The sequence below is a fragment of the Sardina pilchardus genome, chromosome 1 (genome assembly GCF_963854185.1).
Source record: "Sardina pilchardus chromosome 1, fSarPil1.1, whole genome shotgun sequence".
In the NCBI taxonomy this organism is placed as follows: Eukaryota; Metazoa; Chordata; class Actinopteri; order Clupeiformes; family Clupeidae; genus Sardina; species Sardina pilchardus.
In genome coordinates, this window is record NC_084994.1 from 30,775,006 (window position 1) to 30,794,298 (window position 19,293).

The 19,293-nt window shown below is 42.2% G+C and overlaps 1 protein-coding gene across 1 annotated transcript in view; it reads right to left on the minus strand.

Moving 5' to 3' along the window:
• Positions 1-2,351: 2,351 nt before the first annotated feature.
• The window catches only part of LOC134088129 (polyunsaturated fatty acid lipoxygenase ALOX15B-like), a 29,542-nt gene continuing 12,600 nt past the window's right edge, over positions 2,352-19,293 (minus strand). The window contains exons 8-14 of the mRNA XM_062542063.1: positions 17,713-17,916; positions 17,521-17,607; positions 4,987-5,156; positions 4,495-4,616; positions 3,357-3,457; positions 3,105-3,275; positions 2,352-2,800 (exon numbers count right to left, since the gene is read on the minus strand). Of these exons, the coding sequence (XP_062398047.1) occupies positions 2,621-2,800; positions 3,105-3,275; positions 3,357-3,457; positions 4,495-4,616; positions 4,987-5,156; positions 17,521-17,607; positions 17,713-17,916 (1,035 nt within the window). The 3' untranslated portion in view covers positions 2,352-2,620. The remainder of the gene's footprint in view (positions 2,801-3,104; positions 3,276-3,356; positions 3,458-4,494; positions 4,617-4,986; positions 5,157-17,520; positions 17,608-17,712; positions 17,917-19,293) is intronic.

The following is a 19,293-nucleotide window of genomic DNA, read 5'->3' on the forward strand; positions in this document are numbered from 1 at the left end:
AATAGCCTATAGGCCTACACATTTCTAAGTATTCCTAGCATAAATGTAGCCTAAATGTCCATCTTGTCCATCTCTTTCGTCTTCGCCTTGACAATAATCTATTCACGGAAATGCGGTCTTGTAACCGTAATGAATTAATTAATTAATCTAAGGTTGCCTATCGAGTCTTTCAGGTTGAATTGAAGGCTTCTAAAACCATTTTCATTAATTTCAACAATGGTTTATTGAAACGTCGTTTGATTATAATCACCTTCATTTTAATGATTAAATGAGACGGATTAAATGAGACGGATATGCGGAGCATTTCTCTCCCTCTCCATTGACCAAAACGTTGCTCTGGCATCTCTGCTGGACTGACTGAGTTATAGGCTACGTCGAGTGAGAGAGCCAGCTGTGAGGTAGGCTGTAAAACATTCAAAAACTCTGAAACTGCAATCTGACATGCCGAGCGTGATGTCTCTTTTCTCCGCTTGTCACCAGCGCGGTGTCTTCGGGTTTTTCCGTGTTTTCCGGTATGAGCCGAACCTTCATTTTATTAGGGCGGTCTTATGTTGCCCCCTTGCGGTTGCAAAGTCCCGATGCTTCGGGATTCCCGATGTGCGGGAAAGAAAGGAGCATTCTCAACCCGTACCATCTGTACATGTGTTTGCTTGGGGGAGGTTTGTGCTTTTCTAGTTGAAATAGGCTATGTAGACTTTTTTTTAATCACAGCTGATTGACCAACATCCTCATTCAGTATTGTGTGCCTTTGGTTAACATTAAACATGACAGCAAGCCCGCACAGCAAGCCCGAAACTATTTTCTAAATTAGCATACTTACATAAAATCATTGGCGAACCAAAATAGTGATTTTGTATCATATGAGTTGCATGCGTAACGGAAATTGCTGTAGGGTACAGTGGCGGCGACTAGCGTCGCGAGTCGAAACATTGCTAAGGTGCAGCTAAGAGAGGTCTGAGAGTGCTCCAGAACACTCTTACCAACGAACGACGTGCGAAAGACATTCGTAGCAAAGAAGGTTTCGGGAAATGCGTGAGGTACTTAAGGTAGAGCTTAAGATAGAGGTTACGAACTACAGATCCGTTCATTGGGCACCACAGATGTCTATCAAATGTGTCTGTGCATAGCTCCTCATGGTCTTGCTTTCCCCCCTGTTCTATGATTGGTCCCCTATCTCAGGCAAAAATCAGGGCGGTAGTTTCCAGACTGCCTTAGCAGCGTGAATGAAATCATCGCACAAGGCAGGATGGGAACACCCAGGCTATGAAGACACACTGAATTTCGTGCAATTTTGTCTGTAGGGGGTGCTACAAAAAGTCAAAATGTCTTTTCGGGGCATAAGAAATGTAGTGGTTAAGACGCTGGGCTAGTGTGAAATAGCCTGAAAGGTTCTGACTGTAGTTGACTGGAGAGAACCCACTCCCTGTGTTTTTAATGATAATAAAGACAGAGTTTATTTTTGGACACACGCCTCTCTGGTTTTCTATCCACTTTGTCACATTTGGCAAGTGGTAGATTTAAGGTATTGCAGACTACGCCATGATGGGATTTGCACCCAAAGATATAATTCAGACTCAGTATCCTTTACTTAAGGCACTCAGGTTCGTATGACTGACAGAGACATTGTTCCATAAAGAAATAATTTATTTTACACACACATCTTAGAGGTCTAATAAAAGATAGATTTGGACAAAGATAATCATAAACTATTCTGCCTTGAATTTTTGTCCGTTGTAATCACATCATTATAAGCATTTAAATGTGTATTTTGCAAGCTACAATATGATTAATTACAACTTACAAGATGACAAAGAATGGTAATGTAAGTTGGCTAATTAAATTCTTAGTCGTAATCTTCCTGTATGTCCTGCTGGTGACCTCAGTGAGAAGTACCTGTTACAACTCTTAGGGGTGAATTCTCCTGTGTGCAAAATGGTGTGTACAGTAAGTAAAAAAAAAAAAAAAAGCATCTGAGCATCTAAGAGCTTTTCAGCCTGCACAAATTATACACATTTTGGTATGTCTAAAATAAGAGCCAGATAAATGTACACAAATACTCAAAGTCTCGAGTTATCTCATTTAATAACTGTGTGTGTCCTTCTGTGTCTTTATACAGTTTCCAGGAGAAAATGTTTAAGCACCTGTCAATAGCAAAAGTCAGTAAATTCAGAGTATCCAATGAGATTTCATCTACACACAATATAGTACAATTGTATCAAAAATTACGAAATCCGATTCATAGTGTGTTAAACATTTATGACACAAATGATCGAGGAAAGCAATAATTGATCTTTGTATCAAATCAGAAATTAAAAAGTTTTCAAAGTTTTCAAAATTCAAAAACCTTAACAGGGCAACATATCCCAGGAGATACAACTCATAAAATATGAGTTGATCCAAAATATTACAAAAATGAGTGTGAAAATGAGAAAGAAAACATAAAATTAAAAACATAATATGACTAATATTTTTTTTTTCTCTACAATTTTTTCACTCTTGCCTGTTTTACGGGCTAAGTCATTATTCCCATATCCAATATTTATGTAATTCAATCATTCATTTTTCATCTTCATAAAGGGAAACAGCTCTGCCACAGTAAGAAGAATGGAAGGTATATTTTTCAGATGGCAATGCTGTTGTCCACATTCTTGGGGTTCAGGAAAATGTAGGGCAGTTCAAGCTTAGCGTTCCTCTTCTCAATGTGGGCTGTCAGCTCATCCAGGTCCTTCTTGAAGTGCTTAATGAACTTAGGTGGAACATCTCCCACAAACCATTGCTCGGGGAAGGTACCAAGGGGATACTGTAAACAAATATAAATAACATCAGATGTATTTTTGGCCTCTAGTCATTGTGATTACTCTTAAATATTTGAAAACACTATTACATGAGCTCTTCAGCCTTACACGTCTTGTGCAAATAAACAAAAGTTATAAACAGTAGGCTAATTTCCATACAGGTATGTAAGCACAAAAGTAAATACAAACTTGATGCAAGTAAGCTACATCGTAGGTACAAATGTGCTTTCAAACGTTAAAGTCATCAAACTCTCATTCCTCTAGTCTAGTCAGATGTAGTTGTGGCTCATATAGAATAGAGAGACTCACATGGTCTAAAGAATCCGAGCTAAGTTGCTTCAGGATGCCCATTATGTTCACAGTTGTTCCTTTGTCAGGCAGGGTCTCCATGATGGTGTCCTCCGTGGTCTGGCCTTTCTCCTTGGGAGGAGGCTTTCTCAGGGCACTAGGAAAGTTGGGCATCCAGCCGCCAAAGTCAAACTGGGGGAAATGGGCATAGACATGTTAGACACACTACAAAAGGCACTACAAATTATAAATTTGATCTTGTTGTTAAATTACCTGTCCGTTATTGACAGAAGCATGCTGGGCTGAGGCAGTGAAAATCACCATGGTGACAAACTTAATGAGATCTTCCACTGTTTTAAAATACTGTGGTATTCCTGAGAAAGGAAAGGCGGGGGAAGCATTTAAATAATATTGAAACCATGACTCTTTAAAGATGATTGTCAGTGATTGTGCCGGAAGTTATTGCTGAATACTGAGATATTGCTGAATACTGAGATATGTGCCACATTTCTTCACAGTCTAGCATTGTCTACATTAGATAATGATGACATGGCAGACCCGGGTCATTCCACCTTAATTCAACAAATGCCTTCTGCTTGACCATCTCAGATTTGCTTCAAAATTGTACCACCTAAAGAGTAACCATTTAAACTAACTTAGCCAAAATATTAGCTTGCTATACCTAATACATCCAAAGAAAAACATTTTTGAACAAGTTACCCCCCTTCTGATTGTTGGCACATTTGCACCCTCATCTAAATCTGCAGCAAAGTTCATGTCATTATCTCAAAAAGTGTTCAAGCTAAAGACTTTTGACCAAAACAACATACGCTAGGCTATATGTTAACCAAGGACCAAACCAAACACACCAGAGATGAAGCTCCCCCCTCCCATAAGTCTTCACAGAGAAACTGCATACATGGTTTTGTTTTTTGTTTGGGGAACAGGCTGCCCCCACTTTTGTTTTTTTAGTCGTGGAATGGGCAGCTATCGGATCGTGATGAGACGAATGACACAAAAAAAATATGAGCCTCAAATTGTGTGCGATTGCTGACTGAACCTTTAAAACATTATTTGACTAAACTAAACAGTGACATAACACCACTTTTCTTTGTAGGTGGAACAATAGAACCAACCAATTAATGAATACTTGTAAATTACAAAAGCATACTCGCCCTAGAGAATCACACACATTTATTTTGCAAAGCTGGCGCTCATTTGGATATCTAGACATTCTTGACATCTGGGGCTCATTTGAGGGTGTGATCTCTGATTAAATAGTGCGTGCTACTGTGCAGAATGATCATGATGTTCTTGAATTTCCCCTTGGGGATCAATCAAATATCTATCTATCTATCTATCTATCTATCTATCTATCTATCTATCTATCTGATGACAGCCTCAAACTCACTTGTGCTGTCGTTCCCCAAGAACCCACATACAAAAATGTCGAAAATCCACTCCTGAAGCTCGGTGTCCCTCTGGACATAGTCATCAGACTTGTAGTAGTGTGTCAGTATTCCTTTGACATACCTGCAAACAATCACATGGCCTCATGTTAAAGCAGCAACTCATTGGCCAAAACAGGAGGCAGCTGTCAGCTGCCTCGTTGCCTTCAACCCTCTAAGTCACTTGCCATAGCACAGGCATTAAGGTATCAGCTACAAACGCTGTTTCGGACAACCTCGCAAGATAATAACACAGAACGCCACCACATGAAGGCAGCATGAAGGATAGGCCTACATCTATGCTGCTTTTGAAATTTGACAAAGATATCTTTCAAAGGTACATGTGTTTTTATTTCTCTGTCAGTTTTGAAAACACTCTCAACTTTATTTACATCAGAGATCTAACAAGGGGTCCATGAATATATAAATAAATATTACATGCCAATCAATCTTACTTGTGGATGATGTTCCACAGTTTCATGCCGTCATCTCTGTAGTAGTAGTTTGGGACGTCCTCCAGGCCTCTCTCAGAGATGTTCTCGGGCAGACAGAGGGAGCTGTAGGTCAGGGACGAGGTGGCACGCCGCAGCAACTTCGGCAATGACTCTCCACCTGTTCCTGAATACTGTGTTACATAAATTTGTCTTAATTAATTCAAACTCTTTTTTAAAGACGTCTTATCAAGATGATTTACAAAACGCTAAACACATGTCTCTACTTTAGACACAGACAAGTCAGATGATGTCTCCTCTTTGCAATGTCAAGGCACTGCCCTCCAAAAAGACACTCATATACCCAACCTCCAAAAATACACCCACACACCCTATAACCAATTGCATTTTTCTACGAATTTTACAATATATGCTAGTAGGTAGTATCTATATATATATATATTTATATTTAGAAGCTAATGAAATTTGAGTGAATTTGAATTCATTTCAGTGAAGATGGATACTGTATGTTTGCATCCCACAAGCTCGTCAGGCTAGTCACTGTTTACTGCAACATATCCTTGACTCTCTCTGGTTATCAGTGCCTGTTGCTTGTGTTTGAAAGGTTCATGCATGTTGAACAATGCTATATGTACAGTGGGTATAGTAAGTATTCACACCCATGCTAAAGTTGACTAAAAAGAGGAATATAAAATCATCTTTTGAGAATTGATTGTAATGCCTTAATTCAAAAAATGAGTAAAAATCAAACGGCTAAGGACACTAATTTTCTTTGTGATTGAAGAATTAATCGTAAATAGATAAATGTTCTTCCTTAAATACAGGTTGCATAAGTATTCAACCCCTATGTTAAATTCCCATAGGAGCAGGAGGATTTTTTATATGTTTTTATTTTTAAAGGCCAGCTATTTCATGGATCCAGGATATTATGCATCCTGATAAAGTTCCCTTGGCCTTTGGAATTAAAATAGCCCCACATCATCACATACCCTTCACCATAGATAGAGATTGGCATGGTGCTTTTTCCAGTTAGCCTATTAGCCTGTTTGATTTGCATTGAGCTCAATGAGCATCAAACAGGCTAATTGGCTAACTGTAAAAAGCACCATGCCAATCTCTAGCTATGGTGAAGGGTATGTGATGATGTGGGGCTATTTTAATTCCAAAGGCCAAGGGAACTTTATCAGGATGCATAATATCCTGGATCCATGAAATAGCTGGCCTTTAAAAAATAAAAACATATAAAAAATCCTCCTGCTCCTATGGGAATTTAACATACAGATGGTACGGGTTGAGAATGCTCCTTTCTTTCCCGCACATCGGGACTCCCGAAGCATCGGGACTTTAATTAAAACTGCAACCGCAAGGGGGCAACATAAGACCGCCTTAATAAAAGGAAGGTTCGGCTCATACCGGAAAACACGGAAAAACCCGAAGACACCGCGCTGGTGACAAGCGGAGAAAAGAGACATCACGCTCGGCATGTCAGATTGCAGTTTCAGAGTTTTCGAATGTTTTACAGCGTACCTCACAGCTGGCTCTCTCACTCGACGTAGCCTATAACTCAGTCAGTCCAGCAGAGATGCCAGAGCAACGTTTTGGTCAATGGAGAGGGAGAGAAATGCTCCGCATATCCGTCTCATTTAATCCGTCTCATTTAATCATTAAAATGAAGGTGATGACTGGCGAAATTATAATCAAACGACGTTTCAATAAACCATTGTTGAAATTAATGAAAATGGTTTTAGAAGCCTTCAATTCAACCTGAAAGACTCGATATAGGCAACCTTAGATTAATTCATTAATTCATTACGGTTACAAGACCGCATTTCCGTGAATAGGCTATTATTGTCAAGGCGAAGACGAAAGAGATGGACAAGATGGACATTTAGGCTACATTTATGTTAGGAATACTTAGAAATGTGTAGGCCTATAGGCTATTTTAAAACGGAGGCATGTTCATTTTAACCGGCGACGCTGGGTAGCCGTGGTGTACTGGTTAGCGCATCGCGACGCAGGGCAGCCGTGGTGTACTGGTTAGCGCATCGGGCTTGTAACCGGAGGGTTGCCGGTTCGATCCCCGACCAGTCCACCACGGCTGAAGTGCCCTTGAGCAAGGTACCTAACCCCTCACTGCTCCCCGAGCGCCGCTGGTTGGGCAGGCAGCTCACTGCTCTGGGTTGTGTGATTCACCTCACTGTGTGTTCACTGTGTGCTGTGTGTTCACTAATTCGGTTAAATTGGGTTAAATGCAGAGAACTGAATTTCCCTCACGGGATCAAAAAAGTATATATTCTATTCTATTCTATTCTAGCTTACCCAGCACTTTATCACAGATTTTGTCCCCACCACTTTTGACAACTGAAAATAAAACGTATTTAACAGAAATATCTTTAATAGGCCTACATGCCTATCATGTCACTTTACTTATAACCGTAGGCTACATGATTGGAGAAGATCGCGCATTTTGTAACATTATAACAATGGATGGTCAGATATGCGATAGGGCAGTGAGGGTGATTCATTGTAACCATCGACTAGTAGGCCTAGCTCCGCAAAAGAAGTTTCTAGCAACTTAGAATTATATGGATCTCGTTATGCATGTTCATGTTGATTCAGAGATAGACATAGACTACCGTGGGCTACTGTGCGTCAATATAACAGCATTTTATCATGTGGTGAATTAATGACTAACGTCAGTTTAACATGTCAGAACTTTTGATCGGCGTTTCAAGTGCATGCCGCGAATAGGCTAAATGAACTCGACTGACTGAATCCTTTATATTTCTTGGCTAAGTGCGAAGAAATTGACACTCGAACTGTGGCGTAAATGGTTGAGGCATCTTAATCATAGTCAGCGACCGGGGTTCAAAACTTACTCTACGAACCTCCGGAACCCATTAAGACAAGAGGAATTATTTTATCAAAAAGTTTTGCGATTTTTTTGTGATTGCGATGTCTGCTGAAAAGAAAAGTTAATATGTGAATTCGTGGTTCAGCGCGCACACACACACACACACACACACACACACACACACACATTTTTACATTTACATAATAGGGCTCGGGCACACGCCTTGCATTCTAGGAATATCGCCGCCATTTGGTAGCGCACTGAACGTAATATCCATTCATTCAGATGCACAAGACAAGAAGCAGAAATAGTAGCGATTTATTCTTTTCCTCTTGAGATCGTGGGTTGCACTGTTACACCCCACTACACAGCAACATACTACCAAGAAGGCAAAAACTAAGTAACAGGAACACACTAAAAGGCGGGAGTAAATCCATAGTAATCCATAGTAAACTAAGGAGTGAAGCTGCCAATGTGGCTGTGCCCGCGAAGTTTTGATGTCATGATCCCGAGCCCTAGTGTCAGGAAGTGTCTGTCGAGAGAGAGGGGGGAGGGAGGCAATCGTCCAATGCCGCATACAGGTAGGCTATAATGTCTAGTGAACTGGTTAGACAAGTGTGGGGGAGGGGGAATGATCGCACAAGACAATTGCTCTTCATGAAATGGGTAGTCTCACAGACGTTTGTCGATGTTTAAACGTAGCCTACTACATCACTTGCGAAATCGGACGTGGCACATATAATTATTAGGCTACTGGATTTAATATAGCATAGACTTTGTTCATCCTATATTAGCCTATATTAAAATGTAATGTGCTGCGGGGAAGCATTGGGGAAGTCAGTTTAAGTTGTCCTGTAACAATTTGCCTCTTATTATAAGAGTATGCAGCCACTACGCACATAATAGTCTAGGTTACGGGCGGATGCGAGCAACCCCATGCAAAAGAAGGCCTTAAGTTAACGGACTGAAAGCCTGTTTACATGTCAAACATGCATTAAATCTAAGAAACGAAAAACATAAATATCATATTGTGTCGTAAACAGTTAATGACTTCGTGGCCACTATGCGCAACTGCATCGCGCAGTGAGCTGAAGGATAGGAGGACCGACACTTATTAACACAAAGCTTTGTAAAGCACTAACAACCACCCCTCAAAGTTCATTGTCCATAAGTCCAAACAATAAGTATAAAAATCCGACAATCCAAAACGATAACGAGATCTCCCAGAAACGAAAAACAAGTTTGTTGAGTAGCCTAGTCCTTCCAACAATCTCAGCTTTTGCGTTTGTTAGATAAAAGGCATTCTGTCCTGCTGTATTCCAATGAGAAAAAATCATCCACAAGGTAGGCTAAGGGTCACGGTAATGCAGCATGCAGGAATCTATATAGGCCTACGCACAAAACGAATGAATGGATTATATCGGCCAAAACGAATGAATGGGTTGGGAGAGTCGTCTGGCTGTGTCAGCAGACTGCAGTCGGTCTCGAGGGGTTAAATAGCGCACGTACTTGAATTTTAATCTGAAGAAGACCAAATCAAATAAAAAAAGAAGGATTTCAAGTGTGCGAACCTTTTTCCATTTTTTTTATGATTTAGCCTACTCTTGTTCTGCACCTTGACCGGGGATGTGCACAAACTTTTTTACTACACTTGAATTTTAAACCAACTCTTCTCTAGCCTATATCCTATAAAAGAAGGATTTCAAGTGTGCGAACCTTTTTCCATTTTTTTTATGATTTAGCCTACTCTTGTTCTGCACCTTGACCGGGGATGTGCACAAACTTTTTTACTACACTTGAATTTTAAACCAACTCTTTTCTAGCCTATATCCTATAGCCATACTTTAATAATCAGATGTTATGCTCATTTTTGTAGGCTACACCTCACCGGCAAGCACGCACGCAAATGCTGCTTTTGCACATCTACAATATTGGCCAGGCTATATAGAATAGGCTTTTAGGACTGTATTTTGCCTTCGTGCAACTTTAGTTGTGCTCAATCTAAATTATTGTCAGTAAGGATAGGTCATATTACCAAATGGCGAACCTCGAAAATTATTTAGGATATAGAGCCGTGTCCATTACGCATGCAGTTATTTTTTAGGCTATCGTTTTATTTGAGTGTTTTTGTCTACCATGGCAAACATAGTTGAAACGTTCGCTCTAAACTTAAGTATTTCCAATCGGCTTTCACAAAACCGATGAGGTCCAGATCTCAGTGGCCTCATAGCTGCCTACAGCCATGCATAGTAAGCCTAATGATAGCCTAATAGTTATGACATTAATAGCCTATTAATGACCTCATGTCGGAATGGCACGTTGTTTGAAAAAAAAAAAGTATAGGCCTAGGCCTACCGCCGAGTGGGGATATGTCGGAATGAACAGCGGATACCAGCTGGGTTGTAAAACATTACTGTATTCGTTGATCTTATCGATGCAGTCCTTGCGGCCACTTCTCCCCATCGTAGGAAACTTTCTGTTTAGTGTTGACAACACAAAGGCCTTCACGTTGTGTGGCAGTGCTTGCTTGCCCTTCGATCCATCCCAGTTGGTGGTTTTGCACCTGTCCCTGAGTTATAGTCTATACCTATGAGTAAGCGCTTATATGCTCTAACCGCATAATAAAAGAAGCACCTGCAGCAGTGCTTATGGCAAGGCTATTAACACCTGTCACTGAGCTATGGACAAGCAGTTATGCTCGAAAATTATCATAATAACAGACACACCTAATTGTATGTCTCTATGTTTAAACACATCAAATTAGGAAGCATTTCCGCCGCAACGTTTGCTTTCTTTTTCTGTCGGTCCGCGGTTGCTTGGTCAATTGCGCAGCAGATTATCAGATCACCGGACCTAATTTCACCCCATGTCTCGCGGACCAGCAGCAGTCTCCACGTTTCGCGGCCCATAGTTTGAGAAACGCTGCATTAAAGTGTCATTAGGTTGTAGGCTATATGTATAGTGATTTCTTTGTGTGTTTTTCATTGTAGTGTGTGTGCATTGAGTAGTTCCTTAAAATACGGAACAAAGAGCGTCCCGTAGCCTATCTGTTCAATACGGAAGAAGACTAACTATTACTTATATATTTCTTATAACGAAACGCGAAGAAAAAATACGAGGACTGACCATCTCGTTTCTCCGCGTTTCCCCCAATACCATGGCGACAAAGAGAAATAAATATGATTTGACATTTAAGCTGATTGCTGACAAATTTGCCACACAATTCGGGAGAAGCAGCGGACAGGAGCGCCACCACAAGCAAGCACTTCTAGCCCAAATTAACATGGCAACGTTGCCTATGACTAAAGTGTCTAAGTAGGCTAGTCCTACTAATATTACATTTGATTGGTAGCATGTTTGTAGCGCGCCAGTTTACCCATCCCCTACATCAAAACAGCTTAGAATCAATCAAAGAATCAGCTGTGTCGGCGTTAGGCTGTAGGCGATTTTCTATAACCATTTTCATTCATTTCAACAATGGTTCATTGAAACGTTGTTTGAATAATTTCGCCAGTCATCACCTTCATTGTAATGATTAAATGAGATTAAGGAGTCGACTATTGACGGATATGCGGTCTTCATCATTTTGAAATGCGGGATGAAACTTTCTGCCACCTGGTGGTTGTTTGGGTACATTGCCTTAGGCTCGAAAAAAATCGGCTTGACGGCCTGCGGGATCTCTTCGGGAGTCCCGCGGGAGAAGGTGCATTCTCAACCCGTACCCACTGTAGGGGTTGAATACTTATGCAACCTGTATTTAAGGAAGAACATTTATCTATTTACGATACATTCTTCAATCACAAAGAAAAATATAGCCGCAAGCGGCGATGGCGGGCCCGAGCACCTGCGGTGCGGAGACCTGTGAAATTTCGGAATCTAACAAAGCAACATGTGCGTGTTGGTGGGCATGTGCATGAGCAACACACATGCCCACCAAATTTGGTCAATTTTCCTGAATGTATGTGTCAACCACAACAGACAACACGCTAGGTGGCGCTATAGAGTCCCTAAGCCACACCCTAGGCCAGAGCTCTATCTGTGACTATCGATAGCAATAACGCACAAGCCCACCAAATTTGGTTCATTTTCGTGAATGAGTGTGTCAACCACAACAGACAATTCGCTAGGTGGCGCTATACAGTCTCTAAGACACCCTTGGCCAAAGCGCTGTCTCTGAATAGCTATAGCAATAACACACATGCCCACCAAATTTGGTTCATTTTCCTGAATGTATGCGTCAACAACAACACACAATCTGCTAGGTGGCGCTATAGTCCCTAAGCCACACCCTAGGCCAGAGCTCTGTTTCTGACTAGCGGCAGTAATAACAAACAAGCTCACCAAATTTGATTCATTTTCGTGAATGTATGTCAACCACAACAGGTAACACACTAGGTGGCGCTATAGAGTCCCTAAGCCACACCCTCGGCCAGAGCTCTGTCTCTGAATAGCTATAACAAAACACATGCCCACCAAATTTGGTTAATTTTCGTGAATGTTTGTGTCAACCACAACAGACAATGCGCTAGGTGGCGCTATAGAGTCCTTAAGCCACACCCTAGGCCAAAGCTCTGTCTCTGACTACCGATAGCAATAACACACAAGTCCACCAAATTTGGTTCATTTTCGTGAATGTATGTGTCAACCACAACAGACAACGCACTAGGTGGCGCTATATAGTCCCTATGCCACACCCTAGGCCAAAGCTCTGTCTCTGACTAGCCATAGCAATAAGACACAAGTCCACCAAATTTGGTTCATTTTCGTGAATGTTTGTGTCAACCACAACAGATAACATGCTGCTAGGTGGCGCTATAGAGTCCCGAAGCCACACCTTAGGCCAGAGCTCTGTCTCTGACTAGCGATAGCAATAACACACAAGCACACCAAATTTGGTTCATTTTCATCAATGTTTGTGTCAACCACAACAGACAATGTGCTAGGTGGCGCTATAGAGTTCCTAAGCCACACCCTAGTCCAGAGTTCTGTCTCTAACTAGCAAAAACAATAACACACGAGCCCACCAAATTTGGTTAATTTTCGTGAATGTTTGTGTCAACCACAACAGACAATGCACTAGGTGGCGCTATAGAGTCCTTAAGCCACACCCTAGGCCAAAGCTCTGTCTCTGACTACCGATAGCAATAACACACAAGTCCACCAAATTTGGTTCATTTTCGTGAATGTATGTGTCAACCACAACAGACAACGCACTAGGTGGCGCTATATAGTCCCTATGCCACACCCTAGGCCAAAGCTCTGTCTCTGACTAGCCATAGCAATAAGACACAAGTCCACCAAATTTGGTTCATTTTCGTGAATGTTTGTGTCAACCACAACAGATAACATGCTGCTAGGTGGCGCTATAGAGTCCCGAAGCCACACCTTAGGCCAGAGCTCTGTCTCTGACTAGCGATAGCAATAACACACAAGCACACCAAATTTGGTTAATTTTCATCAATGTATGTGTCAACCACAACAGACTATGTGCTAGGTGGCGCTATAGAGTTCCTAAGCCACACCCTAGGCCAAAGCTCTGTCTCTGACTAGTAGTAGCAATAACACACAAGTCCACCAAATTTGGTTCATTTTAGTGAATGTTTGTGTCAACCACAACAGATAACATGCTGCTAGGTGGCGCTATAGAGTCCCAAAGCCACACCTTAGGCCAGAGCTCTGTCTCTGACTAGCAGAAGCAATTCCACATGTAGCTGCCAAATTACATCCAATGCCTAACCTTTTTTCTGCCTATAACACCAACTTCCTGTTTCTTAATAAAACGCCATAATTCAAACCTTCGCCATTTCAATATACTTCAAAAATTCAAAAATCTGGTCGCAATTCCTTTCGGGCAACCCCTCAAGATCATTTTAGTGCTGATATGACATGATTTCGATAAACCGTCTAGGAGAAGTATTTCAAAATACGTGATGTGCAAAAATCATAATCATAATCATAACTCAAATTCCTCTAAGATTCACTATATAGTTTAAATGCAAAACTTGTTCAGAATAATACAACACACATGTCCACCAAATTTGGTTCATTTCCGTGAATGTATGTGTCAACCACAGTAGACGGCGCGCTAGGTGGCGCTGTAGAGTCCCTGAGCCACACCCTAGGCCACAGCTCTGTGTCTGAGTATCAAATGCAATTCTACATATGCCAGCTAAATTGCAAGAGTTTTAGAGCATGCCAAGTTGGTGAAAAATGTTACTGGTAAGATAATTATACTATAATAATAATAAATATAGCCGCAAGCGGCGATGGCGGGCCCGAGCACCAGCGGTGCGGAGACCTGTGAGATTTTGAAATCTAACAAAGCAACATGTGCGTGTTGGTGGGCATGTGCATGAGCAACACACATGCCCACCAAATTTGGTCAATTTTCCTGAATGTATGTGTCAGCCACAACAGACAATATGCTAGGTAGCGCTATAGAGTCCCTAAGCCACACCCTAGACCAGAGCTCTATCTCTGACTATCGATAGCAATAACGCTAGACAGACACAGACAGAAGGGGTAGAGACAAATGGATCAATAAAATAGAATATACACTTTTTTGATCCCGTGAGGGAAATTTATTTCTCTGCATGTAACCCAATTTAACCAAATTAGTGAACACACACAGCACACAGTGAACACACAGTGAGGTGAATCACACACTGACCCAGAGCAGTGAGCTGCCTGCCCAACCAGCGGTGCTGGGGGAGCAGTGAGGGGTTAGGTGCCTTGCTCAAGGGCACTTTAGTGGTGGACTGGTTGGCGATTGAACCGGCAACCTTCCAGTTACAAGCCCCAAGCCCTAACCAGTAGGCCACGGCTGCCCAGAGGGAAGGAGGGAGGGAGGAAAGAGGGAGGGAGGGAGGGAGTGTGTGTGTGTGTGTGTGTGTGTGTGTGTGTGTGTGTGTGTGTGTGTGTGTGTGTGTGTGTGTGTGTGTGTGTGTGCGCGTTTGTGTGTGTCTGTGTGCGCGCGCGCGTGCGTGCGTGAGAGAGAGAGAGAATGACGGGGGAGGGGTGAGAGAGTGTCTGTGAGTCTGTGTAGAGAATTAGCAGGGGACGAGAGAGACATGCAGCTGAGAGAGAGAGCACCTACTCCTGCTCAGCTAAATGGATGGAGTATATGACACATGCAAACACAAATAAACCTAAATACTCACTTACTGTGAACATGGCTAAAGTCAAAATTTCAAAATTGCAGCATAGGTTGATATGATTATAATTATTCGTCAACTCGCTTCAAAATATTTTAGATAAAGCTGTGTCCACCACAATCATTAATGCACTTTCAAAAAACACAAACAACACCAAATTCAAAACTTTGCATATGACTGTCACTACAAACACACTAACTAATACTCCATCAAATTTCATCCAAATTAGTCACTGTTTTCTACCTATAACACCAACTTTTTGTTTCTTTTACAAGACACCTAGATTCAAACCTTCGCCATTTCAATATACTTTTGTATACTTTTATTTAATATACTATATCAGAGCAGTGAGCTGCCTGCCCAACCAGCGGCACTCAGGGAGCAGTCAGGGGTTAGGTGCCTTGCTCAAGGGCACTTCAGCTGTGGACTGGTCAGGGATCGAACCGGCAATCCTCCAGCTACAAGCCCCAACCCCTAACCAGTAGGCCACGGTTGCCCAGAGGGAAGGAGGGAGTGTGTGTGTGTGTGTGTGTGTGTGTGTGTGTGTGTGTGTGTGTGTGTGTGTGTGTGTGTGTGTGTGTGTGTGTGTGTGTGTGTGTGTGTGTGTGTGTGTGTGTGTGTGTGTGTGTGTGTGTGTGTGTGTGTGTGTGTGTGTGTCTGTCTGTCTGTCTGTCTGTCTGTCTGTCTGTCTGTCTGTCTGTCTGTCTGTCTGTCTGTCTGTCTGTCTGTCTGTCTGTCTGTCTGTCTGTCTGTCTGTCTGTGTGGAAAGAACGGGGGAGGGGAAGCAATGCAGCTGTGAGAGAGAGAGAGAGAGAGAGAGACCCACAGACAGATGGGGTGGAGACAAATGGATCAATAGAATAGAATATATACTTTTTTGATCCCGTGAGGGAAATTCATTTCTCTGCATGTAACCCAATTTAACCAAATTAGTGAACATACACAGCACACAGCGAACACACAGTGAGGTGAATCACACACTGACCCAGAGCAGTGAGCTGCCTGCCCAACCAGCGGTGCTGGGGGAGCAGTGAGGGGTTAGGTGCCTTCCCCAAGGGCACCTTAGTGGTGAACTGGTCGGGGATTGAACAGGCAACCCTCCAGTTACAAGCCCCAAGCCCTAACCAGTAGGCCACAGCTGCCCAGAGGGAGGGAGGGAGGGAGGGAGGGAGGGAGGGAGGGAGGGTGTGTGTGTGTGTGTGTGTGTGTGTGTGTGTGTGTGTGTGTGTGTGTGTGTGTGTGTGTGTGTGTGTGTGTGTGTGTGTGTGTGTGTGTGTGTGTGTGTCTGTGTCTGTGTAGCCGCGCGTGTGTCAATGTGTATGTGCTAATAAGAGAGTGCGTGCGTGTGTGAGCTGCAGGAGAGAGGGGAAGGAGAGAGACCTCCAGCTGAGAGACAGACAAAGAAGGGCAGAGAGGGGGGCGATAGCAAAAAGCCCACCATGGGCAAATTTGAAATAAACAAATAACTCACTTTCTGTCAACATGGTTAAAGTCAAAATTACAGCATAGGTTGATATGAATATGACTATTCGTATACTTGCTTCAAAATATTTTAGGTGAAACTATGTGTCAACTACGATCATTAATGTGCTATTGAGTGACACAATCAACACCACATTGAACAACATCAAAACTTGTATATGACTGTCACTACAAACACACTAACTAATACTCCATTAAATTTCATCCAAATTAGTCACTGTTTTCTGCCTATAACACCAACTTTTTGTTCCTTTTATAAGACACCTAGGTTCAAACCTTCGCCATTTCGATATACTTTTGAAATTCAAAATTCTGGTCGCAATTTCTCTTGGGCAACCCCTCAAGATCATTTTACTGATGAAATGACATAATTTCGATAATCCGTCTAGGAGAAGTATTTCAAAATGCATGATGTGCAAAAATCAGAAAATCTCATATAATTCAAATTCTTTTAATATTTACTATATAGTTTAAATGTAAAACTTGTTCAGATTCATACAACACACATGTCCACCAAATTTGGTTCAATTCCGTGAATGTATGTGTCAACAACAACAGACAGCGCGCTAGGTGGCGCTATAGAGTCCCTGAGCCACACCCTAGGCCAGAGGTCTGTCTCTCAGTAGAGGCATCAATTCTACAGCTAGCTGCCAAATTTCAAGAGTTTTAGAGCATGCCAAGTTAGTGAAAAAGGGCAAAAAAGTTAAGGGTAAGAGGAATAGAAGTATAATAATAATAATAATAATCTGAGCAAAAACAATAGGGCCTTGCACCTACGGTGCAGCCACTTTCAGTGGCCGCACCTCGGTGCTCGGGCCCTAATAAGAATAATCTGAGCAAAAACAATAGGGCCTTGCACCTCCGGTGCAGCCACTTTCAGTGGCCGCACCTCGGTGCTCGGGCCCTAATTAGTGTCCTTAGCGGTTTGATTTTTACTCATTTTTTGAATTAAGGCATTACAATCAATTCTCAAAAGATGATTTTATATTCCTCTTTTTAGTCAACTTTAGCATGGGTATGAATACTTACTATACCCACTGTACATACCTTGGAAAGCGGCCCATCTTTAGAAATCAGCTTATTCCGGGCCAGGATGTTGATGTGGAGTGTGTACCGGATATGCGGAAAAATTAGCTAGCAGGGGAAAAAAGTGAAAAACATAAATGTGCATCCATATGTTCCATGTCCGAGTCTTTCAATGGACTCTATAGATTCTTTCCCATGAGGCCCCCCTGATACCTTGAAAAGCGGGTGTATGGAGGGTAAGTTCCTTAATGTTGCCATGGTGAACACCTCAGACAGCAGGTGAGTTCTCAGCAGGTGGAAGTCGAGCTCATGCACGCTGAATTCTGCGGCCCGCACAAAGATCTTAGCCAGCAGCCAGTCATGGTTGGAGTCGGTGGGCAGGAAGATGGGGTTCTCAGGTCCAGGGGTTTGCCTTACCTATGTAGGGGAGACATACAGTCAGTGGTGAAAGTATGAAGTTGGAAGCAACATTCTACTAACTGAATGCCTGGCCTAAAAAGATATTAACTGCATAGAAAAATAGCTGTGTGCAAATCCGGCCTCTTAAACCAGTTCCAGGACAAAAGTACAGGTACAGTAGGATGAAACGAACAATGAATGTGCGCACACACACACAGACACACAGACAGACACAGACACAGACACAGACACAGACAAGCTCTCAACATTTCATTGAACTCAAAAACGACAACATTTTTTCCCAGCGAGGTCTTCTTTGCAGTTTTCAGTCCAAATTAAATGTTAGGAGCTGCTCCAGTTTTAGTTTCCATTCAGTAAATGCACACCAGGAGCACAGCAGAACAGTCAAGTGGACAAAAGGAATGCATCAGCATGAATATCTGCAAGATCGTCATGATGAATTGCAATTAGCCTGTTATGTGTGGACTCCCCTATAGCACCAGTTCCGTTACAGTGCCCAAACCCCGCCCCCCCCCGTACTGTAAATAAATTTTTTTATGCACCATAGGCTAGCATGAAGCACCATAACACTATGCATATATATAATACATTTATAATCCGTATAATCCAGCTCATACTAAAGCAAATAATTCGGACCAAACAGTTTGCAAACTTATTTTTTTTTTCCTGTGATTCCAGTGTGCTAGAAGCTGTTTCCTTCAACACAAGTTAGGTTAACGGCATGTTCATGAGACACTTCCAGGTAAATAGAGCCCGCCCTATGTGTCTGAGCGACCTATGGTTCCCGACACACAAGCAACAGCAGGGCAAACAAGCTGTCAATCAGGCATCCAAGCTTTGATTGACAATAACTCAAACCTACAGCAAGCCTCAACGATGAGATATTTATGTAGCCATGTGGCAGACAGTTTCAGTGATATGCCATTTTACCAAACAAACCCTGCTAAACACCCCTCAAAAGTCATGCAAACACGAAGCAATATCTTGATGGGAAATTCAAAAGGACTTATTGATTTACTGATGCATACTGACAATACAACTCTTACTACACACAAACCCCTTAGAAGCATAATCTTGGTGTCAAATGAAAGCTAACCCCTCTGGAGTGTCTAGTTAATATCAGTGACTGTCATAGAATCAAAGAAAAAAACTAGGCTGGGTGAGTCCTGCCTGAACTTCTGGCGAATTTGGATTTCGCCCGGAAGCTCAGGCTAGAAACCTGCACATCTATCTCCTCTGTTCCCTGCCAGAACCTTTGGCTCCAATCAGAATCTAGCTTATCCAAAAGACACACCGGATTGTTGGTCTGATTGGTTGAAGGACTATCAAAGCATATGGATGGAGTCATTTGAACGATGCCCATTGCCCATTGAT